Below are 24,152 nucleotides of genomic sequence, written 5' to 3'. Positions count from 1 at the left end.
AGTAATGTTTTTGTAAGCAGAAGTGACACCTTACTTTTGCAGAAAGCAAAACTTTAGTGTTACAAGAGAAAAGTTCCCAAATTTTCTGACTAGTGAAGTGATGGAGTGTGAATGTTAGACTATGGAATATGGTAGGGATTAGAGTGTGAGTTCCTCTGAGTGACAGTTGGAGACATGACTATGTATTCTGCAAAGCGCCGTGGAAGCTTTCAGCATTAGATAAATACACAGTAATCGCTAGGCCCTATTATCTTTGGAGCTGTCTTCTCTATAACTTCCCTGTGCCCATAAAGGCCCATACACAAGCCGTACTGAAGGCAACGACTGGTCCATTGTCACCTCCCGCGGGGCGGGTTTTCAGCACACAGTCCGGCGTGTGTACAGTCTGTCGGCGACTGATAAGGCTGTTTCTGAATGATCCGCCGTGCGGATCGCTCAGAAACAGCCTTATCAGTCTGCGGACAGACTGTACACACGCGGACTGTCGCTGGAGCGCCCGCCCAGCGGGAGGTGACGACGGACCTGTCGTTGCCTTCAGTACGGCGTGTGTACGGGCCTTTAAGATTACCTGGTTTATCTATAAACCGTATCCGCTTTTGTGAGAAATATTTTTGGGGAGAATTGAAAACCTATTTTTAAAAATGTATTTTAATACAACACTTTAACATGTAAAGCAAATAGAGATGGGAAAAAATGCCACGATACATCCCCTTTAAATTCTCATTGCTATTTCTAAAACCTCAGTTTTGTATTTTTGCTCCTCTATCTTATGCTATAGTCTATACCAAGCAGACAACTTCAGTTCTGTTTGTAAAGGTTTCTGTATACTATACTATACTTTTAGACGTCCCATTTAGTAAAAACTTTAGCTCTTAGAAATCTGTTAAAATGTTTGTACACCATGAACCAGTACTGGCTAGTGGTCGGTGGTGTTCTGGTCCACATAAGATCAGACTCCTGCTGTGCTGTTATAGTATAGTGTTCCAAGGTGGTAAAAAGGGAAACCATCAATAACAAAGCTATAGCTATTGTTTCCCTGATCTGCTAGAAGAGTCAGTGTGTATGGCCACACTCTGGATGTGTTTATAGAAGGTTTGCCTGTAAATCCAGTAGGCCCCAAGATGCTGAGGAAGGGAGGCTCTCAACACTTGTAGCTTTCCTCATGCTGATAGACCGCTTCTCGTGGCTTCTAAGTGTGGATGAATGACGATGATTTGTTTAGCCAGGCGTGTAAGTAGTATTATTTATAGCCGTGAATATTCCAGACACAGGCCAAGCCTACGCATACTGTAATCTGACTAATGGTTTGTCAAACAGTCTGTTATTCCTGTGCGATAATGGTCCCAGTCATACTGCAGCTTTCATGTCCTGGTACAAGTGTGACTGACGAGGATCCTAAGTATTGTCCAGAGAATTTCTCTCAGAAAAAACGTCAAGCAAATAGCAGAATTTTCACAGCAGGCTTTTGCTGGCGTTTCTCCCAAGTTCATTCACTGCTTTCCCATTTTCTGTGTTTTTCATCTGAAACAATAAACAAATCTTTGTTTTTTCAAAGCCCCAAATCCATTCCAGCAGCAGAATATGTGCAAACCACTAATGTAAACTTGCAGAGGACACGTTTTACTAGTGTAATGGCTCGTACTCACGGGCTGCAAATGTTGCCTGTCGCCAGCACACGTGAGCGTGTGGGCGACAGGCCGGCGACAGCTCCTCGCCAGGTCCCTCCGTGTACACACGCGGAAGAGGGACCAGCGGCGAGGCGGAAGCTGTCGCCGACGTTCCTCCTCCCTCCGCCGGAAGCTCCATATACTTTAATGGAGGTTGCTGTCGCTAGTCCGCGTACTCACGCGGACTAGCGACAGTTGTGGCGGGGGTGCGGCGGCGACTGTCGCCATGCGATTGAAACTTTCAATCGCATGGCGACAGGCGACAGTTCGGGGTGCGCGCGCGTGCAACGGCCCATACTCACGGGCGACCTGTCGCCGCAACACGCGCGCGCCGCGTGTTGAGGCGACAAAAGTCCCTCGTGAGTATGGGCCATAATAGTTTGCAGGGCTATGAATAAAATACAAAGTGCTAAATTCAGAAGCATGCCTTGCAGGGAAATTTGACAAGTTAAATCTCCAAAATGTGTAGAGTAAGGTTAATAACTTAATCACTTTAAAAAATCCTGGTTGTTGTGTTTTTTTTTTTTTGTTTTTTTACAGCCTGCTCTAAGAAAGTAATAAAGTTCTATTCACAAGTTTTATATCAGAAAACTAAACAAAGTTTGACTAACCGATGCCCATGGAACTAGTGTAGAGATTGCGCGCCTGCATTCTTAGACCTTAAAGGGAACCTGGATAGAGAGGGATATGGAGGCTGACCTATTTATTTCCTTTTAAGCAATGCAGATTTCCTGGCTGTACAGCTGATCCTCTGCCTCGGATACTTTTAGCCATAGACTTTGAACAAGCATACAGAACAGATATCTCTGAAGTCTGACTGGATTAGCCACATGCTTGTTTCAGGTGTGGTATCCAGACACTACTGATGCCAGAAAGGTGAGCCAGAGTGCCAGGCAACTGGCATGGAAATAAATATAGCAGCCTCCATGTCTCTAACCTTTAGTTCCTTTTAAAGCCAGAGTAAATCCAAAAATGAATAGGGCAAACGATTGGCAACCAGATTGACAGATAAATCTAAACAGTTTAGAGAAGTGAAGTGGTAGACAGAATACCTGTTTCATGGACCAAGTATGCTTCCACAGCACTACAGTGTGCTGTTACGTTCAATAAGAAGGTAGGTCAATCTGGTTTGGTTGCCAAACCTTATTTCCCAGAACCCCTGTATTACAGTATGAAGCCAAGTGTCTACATGAGGAGGTGTTTAGGGATACGAAGCTTCCCCCGCCCCCCCCCCCCCCACACACACACACAACTTTTTCTGGGCTATATATAAAGCCCAACTAATTAAGTAGAAATGATAAAATGTTCGATTTCTCAGATAAGTCATTATTAATAAATAAATTGGAGTCGGATGGATAGTGTTTTGGTTAAGGGCACCGCCTTTGTCATTGGGAGGCCAGGATTCGCATCCTGGATCTAGGGTCAGTACCTGTTCAGTAAGGAGTTCAAGGCAAGACTCCCTAACACTGCAGGGTGGCCTCTTGCGTGCATCCCAGTGGCTGCAGCTCTTGAGCAGTCGAGTCCGACAGGAGAAAAGCGCTACACAAATGTTTGGATTATTACCCACTCCACAGCCTTGGACAGCTATTGACACGAGACATAGGAGGAGGTGTGTGACTGCAATAGGCATGGTTACTGTCTCTTTTCGTACTGTCTTTTTAACACTGACATTTGATGGTGATGGTGTTAAGAACCTAGCCATTACTGTGACTTTGCTTCATATTGGGCTGCTGGTTTCAGCTGACTCTAGGCATACTTTAAAGAGAACCCGAGGTGTGTTTAAAGAATGTTATCTGCATACAGAGGCTGGATCTGCCTATACAGCCCAGCCTCTGTTGCTATCCCAAACCCCACTAAGGTCCCCCTGCACTCTGCAATCCCTCATAAATCCCAGCCGTGCTGTGAGGCTGTGTTTACATCTGTAGTGTCAGTCTCAGCTGCTCCCCCACCTCCTGCATAGCTCCGGTCCCTGCCCCATCCCTTCCCTCCAATCAGCAGGGAGGGAAGTGATGCAGGCGGGGACTGGAGTTCTGCAGGAGGCGGGGAGAGCAGCAGACTGACACTATAGAGATAAACACAGCCAGCTCTGACAAGCTGTTTGTCAGCAGCGTGGCTGTGATTTATGAGGGATTGCAGAGTGCAGGGGGACCTTAGGGGGGTTTGGGATAGCAACAGAGGCTGGGCTGTATAGGCAGATCCAGCCTCTGTATGCAGATAATATTCTTCAAACCTACCTCGGGTTCTCTTTAAATTATAATATTGCAGAATAAAAAAGGACTTGGCTAATTCCAGTGAGCAGCTCTCCTGGGTAAGTGAAATTAAGCTGTTGGCGACTTTAGTGGTCTGTGAGAATGCTGCCTGCTGATTTCACACTTTGCTGTAAGAGAATCTGCAGCCTTTATAATGTGCTATCTAGCAGCTGCACTTAATTCTCTGGCTGCTAGCGGCTCCAGCTTGCTGGGCAACTTCTCTGCTGCTCATTGATCCAGCCTTGGCCACATTGCATGGTGTCCTGGCTTTCAGTTTCTGGGGTTAACAAATCCCAAATCTAAAGCGCCAAGTGCTAATTACAAATACTGAGAATGATGTATAATACTGTATGTACTGTACTGAAAAGGTGCATAAACGAGGAGTCCCTCAAATCAGAGTATCTGCACTGCTGCACAGATCAATGAAGGGGTTCATGGAGATGAGCATTGGGATAATAATGTAACATTTTTATCTTGGAACAATAAAGTTGATCTAAACTTCTTAAAATCAAATTGCTCCTCAGGTAATCGGCCCTCCAATAGCCCAGAGTACAAACACATTCCTATCTGCTAGTTTGTAGCTTAAATAGTTTTCATTTTCTCCTTTTTATGTTCTGTACAATGAAATGTTAATGTAAAGAGCCAGGAGAAGTGGCTGCACAGGTTACTGTGCACATGGCTGCCCCATGTGTTTAGTTCTGACTTTGATCTTACAGCAAACTAATTAGCTGTATTTATGTACATTTCCTTGATGGTCATTAATCCTGCTACTGTATCCAGGAAAGCTATACTAACCTTGCAGGAATTCTGACCTATACTATTACTGTACAGTAATGCGCTGGTTTGATGTATTTGCTTGAATAAAAAGCGGCATTTTATGGTGGAAATGGCTATCCTACATACAGAATTAGGAAGGAAGTCAGGCAGAGAGGTCAGTCAGCATCCTCTTGGGGCATGTTCTCAGGTTGTGAGAGGACACATCTTTGTAGACATGTCCTGGAGGTAGTGCCTGCAATAGGCATGCTCGCCAAGACTTGATGCTCTCATGCAATGCAGTGTGATGGGAAGCTGTGCTGTGAGCTGGTCATACACACCCTAATCATGAAATGCCAGTGACAGTCCATTTACCCTACTACATCCTCTGATCAGCTTTGCTGCTATCGAGATGGAACAGTGTTTCTCAAATCCACTGGCATGGATTATTTAACCTATGTATCCATGGCCCCCAGGACAATAAGGTTTGCCCTAAAGGAGCCCATACACTTATTGATTTCCATGGCAGATTTGAGTAGAGTGAAAAATTTAGGCAAGTGTAGGGCAGGAGCGGTGGCTGAACGTGTGCCCATATCTTTGCATTGCATTAAAGTGGTATTGTCACCATCAAAATCAAATTTCAACAGCAACTGGTCTGAGTGTATTAAGTGATAAAGCTGCTAATCCTGCATTTAAAACTTTTTCTGCTGTTATGGTTTGGAGTTATCACATATTTTAGGAGCACTGGCCCTAGTGCCAAACAATGCCAAAAAATTGAATGCTGGTAGTTCTTTTGAATGCTGGGAGTTCTTTTTATCTATATTATATTCCTCCTCTTCCATTTATTTCCCAGCCTAGCTGATCACTTGTGTTTACAAGCAAGGCTGAGGTGACTCAGTGATTGGATGTGTAAATAACAAAAAAAGACTCTGGGGGGAGGGCAGCTAATGAATACACAATGAGCAAGAGAAGGGAGGGGGAAAAACAAGAGTCAGGGAGGATAGGAGGTCAGCATTAGCTTGGCAAGATGGCTACTGCCTAAAATAGGATTTTCTGCTGTTCCTTTGTAAAATTCACAGGAATCATTAAGTGGATAGCACAATACATCTGTTATGTAAGTAGAAGTAGCATTTATCTACTTATATATGTGTTTCTTATTTCTAGGTTAGCATGGGTGTCGCTTGTTCTTTAAGCAGTGCAACGCTGCTGTTCAATTGATTTATTTTTTTCTCCTTCCCCTCAATAGATTCCTTGCTGGAATCTACGTAGAATCTGTATCCTGTTTGTGTGTGGTAGGAATTGATTCTGATCAGAGATAAATCGATCCTTTTGCCACATCAGGGGCAATCTAAAAGTGTATAGGCACCTTAAGAATCAGTAAAACTGTATGGGCCCATTCACACTGGTAAACACAAAACGCTATCGATTAGCGCTTTGAACTGGTGATATTACCGAAATTAATGTGGTAAAATCACTGTACAATCTCACGATTTTTGAGCGATCAGGATTAGCGCTTTTTTAACATTGTAATCGCAATCGCTCTAAAATGGCAAAAAAATGTTGCAAGCAGCATATTTGGTTATATCAGCAGTGAGATCAAGGCTTAATATTGTATTTTTTAATATTTGTACTTAATATTGCGCTATCGCTTTAAAAAGCGCTATTGATTTACGGTGATTAGCAGTTATCGCCCCAGTGTGAATGGGCCCTATCAGTTTAAAGGAAAATCAGTATTTTTAACCACTTCACATACAGACCTTATTTCCCCCTTATGGACCAGAGCAGTTTTGACATTTTAGCTATGTCCCTATTTAATAAGCAATAACGTTATCCCTACTTATGACACCTAAATGAAATGTATACCATTTTTTCCAAGACTAACTAGGCTTTCATTGTATGGCATTTTTTCCTTCAAACTATTTTGTTTGCTATGCATTTTTAATAGGATAAAGAGGGGAAAAAATAGAAAAAAAAACACATTGTTGTTTTACCAATTCCAGTTTAAAAATTAAAAAGCGCTACTGTAGAAATAAAACACACATTTTGTTTGGCTATGTCTACTGTTTATCACAATACTTAAATTACGCTCCTATCAAAATTTATGGTGAAAATATTTCATTCTGAGATAATGATACAGTGTATATTTTTTCACTATGAACGGAGAGAATAAAAGTATTTTTAATGGTAAAAATCAATCTTATTGGCTCAGGGAACATATATTTGCTTTCACCAATTAGTGCTGCAGCAGATAGTGCCGGAGGTTTTGCACAGGAGCAAGCCCAATCATGCATAGCTGAGCTACAGCTACACTACTTGTATCTACATCCTTGTGGCTTAGGTGAAGTCGCAGAGGACGTAGATATACTGTAGTGGTGGAAAAAATGGTTAAAGTGATCAGATAAATTGTCATCGATATCTTTTGATAACCATGCTCTTGTGTAAGATTTATTGCAGTCTGTGACATTATGCTGCATACATGTATGTTATAATTGTCTCCCAAATAGTTTTTCCCCAAAAGCTTTGGGTCACCGTTTGCCAAAGAGTCAAGCAGGTCATCTGTACGCTAACCACAGTAATCTGCCTGCTGCCTCCTGTAGACGGGGAGGTGGAGGAAAAGTAAGCGGCCACATTGGAGCTTGCCTCGAGTAGTCAGATGAAAATGAACCAATTTGACGACTGCTAAAGGGAGACAGATAATGTCAGAGTACAGCTGTACACATGCTAGATTGCCACCTGAAGCAATCGGTTGTGTGTGATCTGGTTGGGTATGTGTCCCTTTATGTCAGAGAGCAAGCTCTACTGTAGCAGGTGGTTTGGGGGTATTTTTGGGGAGAAAACAGGAGACTGTCATATTTTTCATTCTATTTCTCACATGTTATGGTTTACAAACTCAGCTGCTGCATGATGTGCATGTTGTGTATTTTTTTGTATCTTTATTTTTCATTTTTTTGTTTCAGGGGGATTTTAAGGACAGTAGATCTCTAGATCTGAACTCCAAGAACAATAGATCTTTAGATGAGATTGAGGTAAGTGTAATGATCTGCACTACACAAAGCTGGGCACAAATGTTGGTTATGTCAGCCATGCAAGCTCAATCTGACTGTCATGTTAATGTGTATCTACCAATGCCTGTATGCACATACGCACTGCCCAGCTGGGCAGCATCATCAGTAGTGATATATCCTATTGTAGGGGGGAAAAAATAGGGTTGCCTGTATCAGTTTCTGAACTTTAAAGTGTACGGTCGCTGGATCCCATCCTACCCTTCTGGGGGAGTATCATTTCCTGTATTTGTAAAGTACTGCATAACCTATTCATACTACATAAAATGCTTAGAAAAACACTAATCTCTGTTCTCAAAGGGGCTTCCTCTGTCCATTGTCCCCTTTACAGTCTATTGGGGGGGTTTAAGTGACCTTTATTTAAGTATTTTATATAGCGCCGACATATTACACAGCCCCGTACAGAGTATATTGGCTTGTCACTTTCTGTCCCTCAGAGGGGCTCACAATCTAGTCCCTGCCATAGTCATATGTCTATGTATGTATCAGGAAGTGCATGTATCAATTTTTTTTATTATTTTTTTAGAGGGAAGCCAATTAACTTATCTGTTTTTTTTGGGGGGGGGGGGGACCGGAGTGCCTGGAGAAAACCCACACAGACACTGGGAGAACATACAAACTCCTTGCAGATGTTGACCTCGCTGGCATTCAAAGATTTAATCCTGGGACCTTAACTTACCAATACTGGCCTACTTTAAAGGAGACCTACATGAAATTTTATATTTTAAAACTTAAAAAAATCCTTAAAGAGGAGCTGTTAGGTATAAGGTCTCAGAGAAAATAAACACATATATCAGTAGCTAAAGATTGGCTGTACTTACATTACATATGCATTTCACTGTCCACGTTTGGATTTCACAGAATTTGTATATAGTATATGCAGAGATAGATGCTCCTGACAGCTCATGGCAGGCTCCATGTTTTTCTGTCAAATGTGTCGTCATGTCCTGCCTGCTTCCTGATCACAGATAAGCTCCTACTTGAACAACACAGTGTGCAGTGAATATTAATGAGCCATGTGGCTAGGAACAATAGCTGACTCCTGCAGTGTACTCTGCCCGAGATTTATCAGTGCTACGCGATTACAAGCTGCTGTAACGTCTCATTAGCAGCCGAGGGGAGAGCCCCAGAATGCTTTGCAGTATGGTATGCGGCTTGCGTCTTCTTAAGAATAACAGACTTGCTGATAAGCACACATCAAAGGTAACTGAGATTTTTATCTTCACTAATTGCTTTTGGGCTTCCTTCTAAACTGTTTAACACAGGAGAATAGAGGTTTAAATTAGCTTCTGCAGCCTGACAGTTACTCTTTAAGCTGTTGTTAGCTGCCAAAATGCTTATCTTCCCTCTCTCTGACTTGTGTTATTTGACTCAGGGATAGGATGAGGGAGCAGTTTGAAGCTTTAGAGAATTATTTAAGACAATACAGTACACACATTCGAAGCACGCATGTTTTTCTAGATCTGTGTGTTCATAAGCTCTTTGAGTCCCTAATGTCATCCTAAATTAGCTGGTCAGAAGCTTAGATTGGACACTTCTTGCACAATACTGTCTGTGCTATAGGCTGCAATCTTCTCAGATAGATTCTGCCAGTTCTTTCCTCCTTGCAGTCTAATAGTAGGGATGATATAATCCAGGTATCCTCAGCAGTCAGACTGCAAAAAACAGAAACGTGTGGTTCTGGTCATATGATCAAATATGTTTCCGGCAGACATCTTATTTACCACTATATAAAGTAACACAAAGCTCCAAGGTTGTAATGTGAAGTGGCATCATTGTAAACAACTGAATTTACATACAGATTCCACCTATTTGCAGCTCAAGTATGGTGCTAAGCAAATGTAGACTAGAAATTCTCTTGCTATGCAGTGGCTGGCTCCACCTCTTTCCACCTGTGTTGTGACATACATCCTGGCCTGCTTTTCCACTTGCTAACATGAATGGAATACCTGGAGAGAGATGAGTGGGGCAGGACACCAGTGTGAGGGCAGAGCAGGGCAAAGCCAACCTCTGCATGGTTGCAAAAAGCGTAACCTGGATGCAGAGGTTGGCTTTGCCCCATGTGAGCCTGTGTTTATTTTTATCCCTTTTTCATCACTGCGGGGCCCCTTTTTAATAAGAGAAAAAGAAAGCCTTGGTGTTGCTGAAAGCATTCAGATTTTAGTTGTTGCTTTTCTTTTTTTCAGTTACTCATTTTTTTTATTATTATTATTTCTGCTTCCACTGTAAACCCACATCAGTGTACTGAGGTTTTTATATATAGGCACGATAGTCATAAATTACTATATGTTTGAATGGTGGAAAATGACATAAAAAGGAAAGGACATAATTGTAGCACTGAAGATGGTGAAAGGAATGTCTTGTGAATTAGCTTGTATTCCTCAGGTCAGGCCATCTATAGATCCTAGTACGAATTGGTTTGTGGATTTGTTTTTGTTTTTTTGTATCATGCCCCATGCTGAAGTTGTGTATTTGTAAATACTGGCACAGGGACTTCTCTCACTTCCTGAATAAGCCATCTTGGCTCTTCATATATGGCCTCTTATCTTACCTACACTGCTGCATGAAGTGGTGGCATAAGCAAATCTATATTTGTGTGTGTGTGTGTGTGTGTGTGTGTGTGTGTGTGTTGCATTACAATGTACATTTTATGTCTTTGCCCCAAAGGCATTGGCATTATTCTGAAATAAGCAAAGCCAACAGAATAGAGGTGTAAATATTTCAGGAACCGCCTGCGGACATAGTAAAAGGAAGATGAACCATTATATAAATTGTCCCAGTAGTGTCAGCTAGTTTTCTGCTGCATCTCTATATATATTGCACCAGAGCCTAAACTACGATGGAAGACCACCTTGCCTCATTATAGCCCAGTGAGAGTGGACCTATGCAGGGAAATTCATTGCATGTGCTTTGGGAGATCTTTAATTAATGGGAGAATGTTTGGAAGTGGGGACTTTATCTGGAATCTGAAAGGAGCTGACGGTAAAATAGAGAAACTGCATTTCAATGTGTGTTGGAAATGTATAGAATAATAGGCAAATGTGAACTGCAGGCTTAGCTAGGAATGAGCCTGTGTCAGCAGTATTGCTGGAGATAGTGCTATCCTTTGCTCTGTTGTATTATTACACACCTCTCTTCTGTCAGTGTACCAGCAAATTCTGCCAGTCAAACATTTGGTGTAAGCAGACATGTCACTGTGTTCCCTTGTGATGAAAGCTTGTAGTGTAGCAGTGTTGTCTGGGGAAATACTACAAACACTGAAACAGATTATGCCATTTTGTTCATCACCTTCTGGGTTTAGGTCTCTTTCACAGTGGGATGTTGTGTTTGATGCGACGTTAAAGTCGCACAACGTGCCTCTAACGCAGCACATGTAGATTATGAAATTGGACGTTATGTTGCACTGCGTTATGTGACTCTTGGTGCGCCGTTTTCGTTGCATACTGATAGAACGAAAACGGCGCATGCGTTACATTTAAAAAAAAAACACAAAAAAAAATTACTGAGCATGTGCAACACACAACGCAGCAAATGTATTGCTAAACGCACAGCATGCAGCACTTTCTAAATATTGCTACACGTTACACACAACACAACGTGTGCACTGTGAATGTCACACAGACTTTGTATTGCTGTGCGTTAGTCTGCGTTATACATTTTTATAACGTGCGACTTTAACGTCCCACTGTAAAGAGGCCTTATAAACGTAAAAAGCTACTTGCCAAGAACAAGAAGGCAAAGTAAAGATGGTAGCACATGACAGGGAGGCAGAAGTTTTACTAGAACAGCTGGAATCTGGTTTCCATGGGTAACATACTGAGCAAGTTTGTCATTCTTACTTGAAAGTACATCCCTGTGCTGTAGTCTAGGCAATAGCAACAAAGTATATATTTTCTTTTTAGTAGCGTCTAAGCATATATCTAATTAAATACATTGTTAATAGTAATTAGCGCATAGTTGGCTAGATGGGGCCTGGTTCTTCCACTGCTGTGATAGCCCAGTGTAGTGGGTAGTGGATGCGGCTTGAGTCCAGTGGCTATCCTAGGGCACAGTAACTAGCATCTCTGATTGTCTGTTATTACACAGACATTTGAACCCAAAGTGAGTGTCAACAGGTGTTCCACTTTAGTCAGCTTGTTAGTAAGGGGCCCTGTACACTGTATCTGTTGCATTCTCTAGATTGTAAGCCTTTGGGCAGGGTCCTCCTCCTTTTGTGTCCTACCTGATCATGCACCTCCATTACTGTGAACCCATGCTATGCATCTGAGTGAACCTAACTTGCCTAATCTCCATGCTTCCATCCAGTGACTGACTAAGCATTACCTGGTACTCATACTGTGCTGTGTGATCTGGTTTTCTTGTATTCCTGTATTGTCATATTGCTGTATGTCACCCCTAAATATTGTCTGTAACCTAAACTAATGTCCAGCACTGCGTAATATGTTGGCGCTTTATAAATACAATAAATAATAATAATAATAATTCTGATGTAATTCAGTAGACTGTGGCCATGCAGTGAACATGGCAACGAGCACCTGCTCCCCTTTTTGACCAATGTGCTTCTGTCCACTGCGTAAAGCACTGCCTATGTTTCCGGACAGTGGGATGCGTTGCCGTTTATCAAATGACTATCTTGCTTCCACAATGGGACCAGGTTCAAGTTTCAGGTTCAAGTTCCAGTTAAAATTTCTTCTGCATAGTCTTTGTTCCCTTTGGGGTGCTTTTGGTTTTCTCCCAAATCTCTGAAATGTACCGGTAATTTACAGGAAACTTGTAACATGCCTCCAAATAAATATTTATATACTGCAGATACTTGCCAAAGTAGAGGAAAGCCTCTGAATGATCCCAGAGGCTTCCCATGTCCTCCTTGACTTAACTGGCCTTGGCTTGGGACCCCTTTCTTGCTCACAGCTAGCCTCTCCCTCTGTATAAGAGTGCATCCGTACTGCGCCTAAATGAATATATCCACGCCTGCACAGTAGCATGAAGCTGCTTGTGGAAGATGTGTGTCAAGCTACTGCACAGACACTGGCGTCCCGGCGTATGAGCGCAGCCACGACATCATTACAGATGGGCTCTTGTGGGATATGCTCAGAGGCACCTGGCACCAACAGCAGTGGGCTGGACCATCCACATGAAAGCAGAGGGAGTCTTATGATGCTCATACATGGTACAGGATGGTACAGCAGGATTTTCCTGTTTATTCGACCAAAACGATCGAGTGGAGTTGAAGTAAAAAATAATCCTTTTTGATCAAGAAAAACAAACCATTATCCAATTTTTTTCGATAAAAATCTTATCGAACATGTTAGAAAAATCTTTGTATTCGATCATTTTTTTTTTCTCACGGATTTCGTGTATGGTACCTCGAAAAACGACTATGCCATATTTTTTTTTTTTGATGTAACGGAATAATCAAACAAAATTATCTAATTAAAAAACATGAAAATTGGACCATGTATGGACACCATTACACTGAGGTAAGGGCATTAGAAAGTGAGCCCAGCTGAGAGACAGTTAATGATGTGCATTGTTCAGTGTTCTCTGGTAAGTGGTATAGAAAGTGTGTCAGTGCTATATAAATATAGAGTAATGATAAATCTTTCATAATGTGTTATAGCTGATGGGCATGAGGCTGGAGGAGATTGAAGAGTGCTGACCCCAGTGCTTGGATTGATACGTTAGTTGCTTGCTTGCATTCCATTCTACATCTGTTCAGCTTTTGCTAAATCTCCTATTATGCGCTTGGCAAAGCTTGGATGTCTCTAAACTATTTTTGTTGTATAGTAGAAAATTCTCTATTTTCATTATTTTGCCCTGTTAATGATAGTGATGTTCTGTGTGTGACTTGCCAAGAAAGATGAACCTAAACGTCTCTACCTGATTAGTATGCCCTGTTATTCATGCTTCCAGGATCTTCTGCAGTGTTTGACTTTTTTTGGACTGTTTACTTTGCAATTATTGATTGGCTCTTAATAAAACTTTATTATGTACAGCTTGGCTGACAATAGCTGTATTCTGCCTGGGATATTTAGTCATGTGTTGTGAACTTTTATAACTAGAATTAGAATGTGCATAAAGTAGTTATGGTTAAAAAAAAATAGCAAATCCCACTAACCTGCTCCGCTTCAAATGATTGACTTTGTAATCTTTTACTTTTATTTGCATATTTTATTTTTAATTGTATACAGCCATCTGCTCTGAACCTTTACTGTCTGGAACGTGGGTCTATTCACCTTGGCATACAAGTACTGCCACAATTGGCTTGGGAGGAAAATACTTTTATATTTCATAATTTAGAACTGTGAAGAGTTTAGTGATGTTCCCCTCCGCTATAGTTTCCTATCTTGCTTTAGAAATGAAAGCTAAAGTTTTACAGTAATTTTTATTTATTTTTATTTTATATTTTTTATGCAAGTAATTTGGTTTAAGAGCATTTTGCAAGATGAGCAAAAATGTTTATGCAATTTTTACTTGATAAGCAACTCATTTCTTGATCTACAAGCACAGAGCGAATACATGCGTCACATCATCACAACCAATCCAATGGTTCTTCTCAATTTGACGTTGTAATTCATTGTTCTTCATCTGAGTGTAGGGCGGTACAATGTCACATTTCTGTGGAATACTCAAAAGTAGGCAAAAACAGCGGTCACTGAATAAGTTCCTTGCTAAAGCCACACACAAATTTAAAAAAATAAAGTTTGGGTGAACCATCAGACGCAATGATTCTGTTAGTTACAGTGAAAACCTTTTTTTTTTTTTTTTTTTTTTTAATGGTTTACTTTATACAGTGCTTTGTAGTTAATCATTTTCTATAAATGTTTTTTGATTGTGGAACAAATCACCTGAGTTTCTATTAAGCCTTATGGGGGATTGCGCTTTGATCTGATTGCTGTGGATTTCTGGAACATATTATGCTTGCAAATCCAAGTAACCGAAGCCAAGCGTCGGACTCCTTGCTATCCAAGTCTGTGGAACATTGAAAAACTTGTGCACAAGCTCCCGCTCAGTCGGTCAGTCCTTTGGTCAAACCCTGGCCAGCAATCCAAGATTTTTTTCTTAGGATATTCATTACGCCTACAAAGCCTGTAGTCCCCTTCAACCAGGCTGCATAAGCTACATAGCCACTTTTGTTTGCTTTTAGACCATGAGAGGTACTGTATTTGTTCATATTCACATGGCTCAGCAACTGGTGTTTCTAGTATACCTAAAGCGCTACAAAGATAGCAACAAGACGAGGAACATTTTGAACACCACAGTTGTGTCTTTATGGAGAATCAGAAGATACTTGTAACTGGATTATTTTCCATGCATGGATTTTTGTCTTTCATGTCTGAGTATATTTAATCTGCATCTTTATCATGTGTCACTCTGAATACATGTTCTAAAGACTCATGCATTGATGTCAGCGATATTAGGACTTTTATTGCTTAAGTCTTGAAAGACTTTCAGGTTACCCTGTCTTGTGGATGAAATAAAGGCCCCAACTGATTGTCATCAGAGCTGCTGCAGAGATGCCGGCACCTCATAATGCAGAATGTGCTGGGAGCTCAGCTGACAGCAGCCAGCATTAACTTTACTAAAAGATCAGTCAGTCAAATGACTTTTATTCCTGTTGTCCTTTCATTTATCTGTGTGCTCTTGAGGAGAAACGCTGATAATATTTTCATATCACTGTTAAGGTTTAATGCCTGGCATTCAAGGGTTTAATGTGTCTTCCTCTCGTCTTGACCGACGCTGTCTGGACATCTTTGGGTGAATTGCTTTTTGAGGTTTTGAAATGTTTATTAGAGAAAAAAGGCTGGGTTGCTAGCGGACTGCTTGTGCAGGTGATAGTTTGTTTCCATAGGCAAGGTCATCTGGGAGGCATAAAGTTAATACAGAGAGACGAGATGGGATTGTACAGCTCAGACAGTCCAGCTGCGCTGTGTACCTAGAGCATATAATTACATTGCTGCAGCTCTAACTGGCTGGAAGACCGAGGTAGCAGATAAAGTAAACTCTGGGAGTGTTAATGGGGTTGGTAGCAATGCAGGATTCATTGGAAATGACAAGTAAGGTAAATATGAATCATTTATTTAGCACTAGATTTGAGCAAGCTGCCGAGATAAAACCTAGTAATTACGTCCATTTTAGTATTCAAAACTGTTTTCCTGTTGAGTAGCTGGAAAGGGGTAATTTTTTTTCTTTTTTTTTATGAAGCAGTTTAAACATTAGGCAGTGGTCAAACTTGTCTTTCAGCTGTCTATGCATGTCTTTCTGCAATGTGGAAGAAAGTTCTGGAGCACCCAAATGGCAGTCCGTGTCCATAGGTGTGCCAAATCCTTCGTATCTCAGAGGAACATTCAATAGAATAATGGCTCGTGAGTCGGCACCACTAAATGGAAAAAAAGCTCCTATTCTATGAATACATTAAGTAAGATACAGGCGTTAGGGCAGCAACAGACGGCTGTTTCGAGGTATGAAAAAGCTGCATCTCACACACTTTTGTGTCTGGATTTTGATAAACTTTTTATTCAAAATACAGAATTGGTCATTGTAATTACCAATTCTTTTTGTATCAATTCTGTAAATTTCTGTATACTATTGTCTGTATTATAACACTAGTGTTATGTTGTGGGTCTCACGCAAGAGTAATTCAGGTATCCAGTGATCATTGTAAGAAACTATACGTTGGTTGCTATTGGCAACAATACTACACCTTTAGTCCGGCACCAGCAACTCATTAACAAGAGCTGCAAACACGACTCTCATCACAGCAACAGTCATTGGAGATAGAACTTCTTAGGTGTCCTCAGAGTTTAGGAGTTTATTCAGTCCACAGATATACAGTACAGTTCTTTACATCTTAGCAAAGCAGATTATTCTGTAGGAAGTCAGTTGCATTACAGCTTCTTGATTACATTCCTGGTGAATGGTAATCAGGTTATCTTCTGCCTATCTACTATATACAGCATACAGTTAGGTAAGACGACAAGACATAAATAAATGAAAGTAAAAAGTTCAAGCCAGCTGTTAGAGGAAGCAAAGAGTGACTCTCCGTAAGCCGGCTGTTGGTTTAATACTAACCAGGAAGGCGTTAAATATGACATCATCTGAGCCATCCCCCCAAGCCTACAATTGGCTCAGACCCCTCATGGTGTCATGACACGCACCTAATTAATATTCCGGTTGCTTTCTAACCTAGTTACAAGGAATGCCATGTTTAAATATTGGCTATGTTTACCTTTCTGTCATCTAACGGTCGGGGGCAGCTTAGACCTATGGCCTTCCACCAGGAACATATTCCTGGTAACTGACTGCATTATCTCTTCGGCGAGAAACTCTGCTTAAGGCCTCTTGCACACTGCATGTGATTCCGATTCAGATTCCGCTTTTTAATCAGTTTTTACATCTGATTCAGATTACGATTTGCAGTTTGCTCCCTGCACACTGCAAATCGGAATTTGAATCGGATGTAAAAACTGATTAAAAAGCGAAATCGGAATCTGAATCGCTTGCAGTGTGCAAGAGGCCTTAAGGTAGACTCTGCGAACCAAGCCTTTTACCTAACCTCAGTTCAGGCAACTGAGGCCTACATATAATACTTAAACTATAACCATTGTCAGACCCCAAATTACACCTCCCTTCGAGTTGCTACAACTCAGAGGGGGGATAGTATTCATCCCCCCTCCGACTCGAGCTATTATTACATGTCTTTCTGCATGCGTTTTCAGCACACCATGTGCATCTTTATGCAGAAAAGCATACGTGTTTTTTCACAGCAGCCAAATTTAATTGATGGAGAAAACGCACACAATGTGCAGAATTATGCTCAGGGCAATGGAGTCGGTACAAACATCATCCGACTCCTCAGTTTATGAAACCACCGACTCCAGGTACGCAAAATGGCTCTGACTTCTCCGTCTAATACTTACCAGGACTGGGGATTTGGTACAAAATCATCGGACTCCAATTCCCGACTCCGACTAAGTTTATAAAAACTCTGACTTCGGGTACCCAATATTGCTTCGACTCCAACTCTGACTCCACAGCCCTGATTATGCTTATGGATGTCCGTTATTTTCCTGCACTTGAAAATGCATTCAACAGTGTTCTCTCTAGATTTTTTTTCCAGCCGGGTGGCATGAAAAAGTAGCCTGGTGGGGGGGGGGGGGGGGGGGGGGGAGGACTCGACTAAAAGCCTGGGGGGAACACTGCACTCATCATCTCAGTTTAAATGCGTTCTTTGTTCAGAAAATGAGCACAAAAACAGACAAGTAAGACACCTGGCTTACCAGGGCTGCGGAGTCGAGGAGTCAGAGTTGGAGCAATTTTGGGTACCTGGAGTCAGTCAGGTTTCATAAGTTAAGGAGTCTGAATCTGATGATTTTTGAATCTACTCCACAGCCCTGTGGCTTACATAGGAAAATGTTATGGATGAGATTTCTTTGCTGGTGAGTGTGATGTACAGTGTGTTCTATTTTCTGATGCCCTAAGCTGGACACTGTTCTATTTATCTATCTATTTATCTATGTGTGAATAGAGATTGATAAAATATTTTGTCTCCAAAGAACGTTTTAGCCACCCGTTGTGCCTCTTGAGCCACTACTTCCAGCACAGTGGCTAATACTTTTTGCGGATCCACCCTTTTTCTCATGCTTCAACTCGAAAAATTAGAAAATATTGTGCAAAAGTTAATTTATGTCAGTAATTCAATTTAAAAGATTAAATGAATATAGGAAATGCTTATTACATACAAAGCGAGATATTTCAAGCCTTTGTCATAATTTTGAAGATTATGGCTTACATCTTATGATGCTAACCTTGGCACTCCAGTTGTGACAAAACTACAAATCCCATCATGCCTCTGCCTCTGCCTCCCAGAGTTATGCTTTGAGCTGTCAGAGAATTGCAATGCCTCATGGGACTTGCAGTTCCACCACAGCTGGAGTGCCAAGGTTAGCCATCACTGTCTTATGAGAAGCAAAAAATCTAAATCTCAGAAAGAGTATTGTGAAAAGGTTCAATATTCCAGGTTCAAAGTGTCAAACTTTAATCCGCTAATTAATCCAAAACACCTGCAAACGGTTCCTATTTAATATAATATTTGCATTTGAATTACTGAAATAAATGGACTTGCATGATATTCACGGAGTGGCCAAAACATTAAAGACCCCCCTTATTTGAAAGTAAACCAGTTCTACAGTGACTTAACAACGCAAAGGCAGTATCCGCATGGAGTTTATAGGATTTTCCCATGTCTGCATGGGTTTCCTCCGGGCACTCCGGTTTCCTCTCATATCCCAAAAACATTCAGGCAAGTTAATTGGCTTCCACCTAAATTGGCCCTAGACTATGATGCACATACACTACATGATACATACATAGACATATGACTAGGATTTTTCAGTTTTTGGCCTTTATAGTTTTTAAATAATGCATGCTACTGTAATCAAAACCCATGACATTTATTTGCCCTTTTGTCCCGGTTATAAAACGGTTTAAATTATGTCCCTATCACAAGGTTTGGCGCCAATATTTTAATTGGATTGCATTTTTTTTCAGTTTTGCGTCCATCCCTAATTACAAGCCCATAGTTTATAAAGTAACAGTGTTATACCCTCTTGACATAAATGAGAAATGCGTACACGTGGGGGTAAAGTGGTTAATATTATTATAATTGCCTGCACAGGTCTAGGAAATGCTTAGTTTTTGAAGAAAAGGACAACTAAAGGGCCTGTTTCCACTGCTTCGGAAATCGGTCCAAATCCACAGTTTCCCCATAAGCAAATCGTGCAAGGAAACGCTGCCATAGAGAATGCTGCCGCCATCCGAATCGCTTGCCTTAGCGATTCGGACGACATTGCAGCATTTTTTCTTGCAGGAGGCAGCGAATCCCATAGCAGTGTATGGAACGGCTTCTGGGATTAAGTGCCGCTGCGCGGGGCGGCTAGTGGAAACAAGCCCAAAGTGAGAGCAATATGACGGCTGCCGTGTTTATTTAATTTAAAAGGACACCCAAGGAGAAAATAAACTAATGAAATAAGCTATTGTATCAATCTTCCTTCTACTAAAAATGACTTTTTAAAATATTCCAGTTTTATTTTATGTTTAAATCAACTTTTTAAGTTTTAACTGTTTTATTGTTCTTGCTTAATGACACATTCATTAACCACTTCCCGACCGCCCAACGCACAGAGGCGGCCGGTAAGTGGACCCCGCAAGGACCGCCGCATGCACAGAGGCGGCGGTCCTTGTAGGGGCATGGGCGGCGCGATCGCGTCATTCGTGACGCGATCGGCCGCCGGGGACTGGCTCCGCCCACCTCACGCTGTAACCCGCCGGCCGTTCGGAAGCGCCGGCGGGTTACTAGCACCCGGATCGCCGCATACAAAGTGTATAAAACACTTTGTAATGTATACAAAGTGTATTATACAGGCTGCCTCCTGCCCTGGTGGTCCCAGTGTCCGAGGGACCACCAGGGCAGGCTGCAGCCACCCTAGTCTGCACCCAAGCACACTGATTTCCCGCCCCCTGATCGCCCACAGCACCCCTCAGACCCCCCCCCCCCCTGCCCACCCCCCAGACCACTGTTTGCACCCAATCACCCCCCTAATCTCCCATCAATCACTCCCTGTCACTATGTCAACACTATATTTTTTTTTTATTCCCTAAACTGCCCCCTGCTCCCTCCTTATCACCCCCCACCCCTCAGATTCTCCCCAGACCCCCCCCCCCCAGACACCCTCCCCCCTGTGTACTGTATGCATCTATCCCCCTGATCACCTGTCAATCACCCATCAATCATCCCCTGTCACTGCCACCCATCAATCGGCCCCTAACCTGCCCCTTGCGGGCAATCTGATCACCCACCCACACCAATAGATCGCCCGCAGATCCGACGTCAGATCACCTCCCAAGTGCAGTGTTTACATCTGTTCTCTACCCTAAACACCCACTAATTACCCATCAATCACCCCCTGTCACTGCTACCCATCAGATCAGACCCCTATCTGCCCCTAGGGCACTCAATCACCTGCCCACACCCTCAGAACGCCCTCAGACCCCAGCCCTGATCACCTCGCCAGTGCATTGCTTGCATCTATTCCCCCCTCTAATCACACCTTGAGACACCCATCAATCACCTCCTGTCACCCCCTAGCACACCTACCCATCAGATCAGGCCCTAATTTGCCCCGTGTGGGCTCCTGATCACTCGGCCAAACCCTCAGATCCCCCTCAGACCCCCTTCCGATCACCTCCCCAGTGCATTGATTGCATCTATTTTCCCCTCTAACCACCCCCTGAGACACCCATCAATCACCTCCTGTCACCCCCCCTAGCACTCCTATCTATCAGATCAGGCCCAATACAACCTGTCATCTAAAAGGCCACCCTGCTTATGACCAGTTCCACAAAATTCTTCTATGAACTCGCCATACACCTAATGGAATACCTTGAGGTGTCTTCTTTGTAAAATGGGGTCACTTGTGGGGTTTCTATACTGCCCTGGAATTTTAGGGACCCTAAACCGTGAGGAGTAGTCTAGAAAACAAATGCCTCAAAATGACCTGTGAATAGGACGTTGGGCCCCTTAGCGCACCTAGGCTGCAAAAAAGTGTCACACATGTGGTACCGCTGTACTCAGGAGAAGTAGTATAATGTGTTTTGGGGTGTATTTTTACACCTACCCATGCTGAGTGGGAGAAATCTCTCTGTAAATGGACAATTGTGTGTAAAAAAAAAAAAAAAAATCAAACAATTGTCATTTACAGAGATATTTCTCCCACCCAACATAAAATAATACACTTCAAACACCATAAAAACTGACGCGCTTACCAGATTCTCACAGACCTTAACTACAGGGTCTGAAATATGGCTTTATGAGGTCAGCAGCAGGTGTCTTCGCAGCCGGCCTCCTCTCCAGACAAGCCGAACAATCAAATCCTCAATTGCAATATTTCACCAGAAATTAAGCATGCAAAGAGACAATGCACATCTAAGCGCATCTACAGCGATTTTAATAGCTCAACAAAATGACATAAAAAAGTTTTAAAATGTCACTCACATCTGGGCCCTTATGACAGGGACCCACAAGGAAAAACAACACTTAAAACATAGGACGCCGTCCAGCCACACGTCTGCCTCGCCCGACCGGTTTCACTGTCAGTTTCATCAGGGGCTTGAGCCCGGTCGGGCGAGGCGGACGTGTGGCCTGACGGCGTCCTATGTTTTAAGTGCTGTTTTTCCTTGTGGGTCCCTGTCATAAGGGCCCAGATGTGAGTGACATTTTAAAACTTTTTTATGTCATTTTATTGAGCTATTAAAATCGCTGTAGATACGCTTAGATGTGCATTGTCTCTTTGCATGCTTCATTTCTGGTGAAATATTGCAATTGAGGATTTGATTGTTCGGCTTGTCTGGAGAGGAGGCCGGCTGCGAAGACACCTGCTGCTGACCTCATAAAGCCATATTTCAGACCCTGTAGTTAAGGTCTGTGAGAATCTGGTAAGCGCATCAGTTTTTATGGTGTTTTCGGTGGTGGACACAAGTGAACTCGCGTTGAAGTGTATTATTTTATGTTGATTGAAGACGTTTTACTGAGGCGTTGGACTTTGGCTGCGACACATGTAGTGTTCCACATGTTAGGACTTGCTTGGCTGCGCTGATATTGTGTTTTGATTATATTTCTCCCACCCAGCATGGGTATGTGTAAAAATACACCCCAAAACACATTGTACTACTTTTCCTGAGTACGGCGGTACCACATGTGTGGCACTTTTTTACACCCCAAGTGCACTAAGGATCCCAAAGTCCAATGAGTACCTTTAGGATTTCACAGGTCATTTTGCGACATTTGGTTTCAAGACTACTCCTCACGGTTTAGGGCCCCTAAAATGCCAGGGCAGTATAGGAACCCCACAAATGACCCCATTCTAGAAAGAAGACACCCAAAGGTATTCCGTTAGGAGTATGGTGAGTTTATAGAAGATTTTATTTTTTGTCACAAATTAGCAGAAAATGACACTTTGTGAAAAAAACCAATTAAAATCAATTTCCGCTAACTTGCGACAAAAAATAAAATCTTCTATGAACTCACCATACTCCTAACGGAATACCTTGGGGTGTCTTCTTTCTAAAATGGGATCATTAGTGGGGTTCCTATACTGCCCTGGCATTTTAGGGGCCCTAAACCGTGAGGAGTAGTCTTGAAACAAAAATGACCTGTGAAATCCTAAAGGTACTCATTGGACTTTGGGCCCCTTAGCGCAGTTAGGGTGCAAAAAAGTGCCACACGTGGTATTGCCGTACTCGGGAGAAGTAGTACAATGTGTTTTGGGGTGTATTTTTACACATACCCATACTGAGTGGGAGAAATCTCTCTGTAAATGGACAATTGTGTGTAAAAAAAAATCAAACAATTGTCATTTACAGAGATATTTCTCCCACCCAGCATGGGTATGTGTAAAAATACACCCCAAAACACATAATACTACTTCTCCTGAGTACGGCAATACCACATGTGTGGCACTTTTTTGCAGCCTAACTGCGCTAAGGGGCCCAAAGTCCAATGAGCACCTTTAGGCTTTACAGGGGTGCTTACAATTTAGCACCCCTCCCCCCCCCCCCCCCAAAATGTCAGGACAGTAAACACACCCCACAAATGACCCCATTTTGGAAAGTAGACACTTCAAGGTATTCAGAGAGGAGTATAGTGAGTCCGTGGCAGATTTCTTTTTTTTTTTTTGGCGCAAGTTAGAAGAAATGGATACTTTTTTTTTTTGTTTTTTTTGTCACAAAGTGTCATTTTCCGCTTACTTGTGACAAAAAATAATATCTTCTATGAACTCACTATGCCTCTCAGTGAATACTTTGGGATGTCTTCTTTCCAAAATGGGGTCATTTGGGGGGTATTTATACTATCCTGGAATTCTAGCCCCTCATGAAACATGTCAGGTGGTCAGAAAAGGCAGAGATGCTGGAAAATGGGAAAATTCACTTTTTGCACCATAGTTTGTAAACGCTATAACTTTTTTACCCAAACCAATAAATATAGGCTGAATGTTTTTTTTTTTTTATCAAAAACATGTTTGTCCACATTTTTCGTGCTGCATGTATACAGAAATTTTACTTTATTTGAAAAATGTCAGCACAGAAAGTTAAAAAAATTCATGTCTTTTTTGATGAATATAATAAAAAGTAAAAATCGCAGCAGCAATCAAATAGCACCAAAAGAAAGCTTTATTAGTGACAAGAAAAGGAGCCAAAATTCATTTAGGTGGTAGGTTGTATGAGCGAGCAATAAACCGTGAAAGCTGCAATGGTCTGAATGGAAAAAAGTGCCTGGTCCTTAACCTCCTTAGCGGTAACCCCGTGTGTGACACGGGGTAAGCCGCCGGAGGGTGCCGCTCAGGCCCTGCTGGGCCGATTTACAT

General features: G+C 42.1%; 1 protein-coding gene across 20 annotated transcripts in view; it reads left to right on the top strand.

The window, feature by feature from the left end:
• Window positions 1-24,152, top strand: part of ARVCF (ARVCF delta catenin family member) — a 1,120,703-nt gene that overhangs the window by 904,921 nt on the left and 191,630 nt on the right. For all 20 annotated transcript variants that reach the window (XM_068243390.1, XM_068243391.1, XM_068243385.1 and 17 more), the window contains one exon: window positions 7,627-7,695. In XM_068243390.1, the coding sequence (XP_068099491.1) occupies window positions 7,627-7,695 (69 nt within the window). The remainder of the gene's footprint in view (window positions 1-7,626; window positions 7,696-24,152) is intronic.

This window comes from Hyperolius riggenbachi, chromosome 1, assembly GCF_040937935.1.
Source record: "Hyperolius riggenbachi isolate aHypRig1 chromosome 1, aHypRig1.pri, whole genome shotgun sequence".
Lineage (NCBI taxonomy): Eukaryota > Metazoa > Chordata > Amphibia > Anura > Hyperoliidae > Hyperolius > Hyperolius riggenbachi.
The sequence above is the reverse complement of the archived record's forward strand: the minus strand, read 5'-3'. Positions and strand labels throughout refer to the sequence as shown.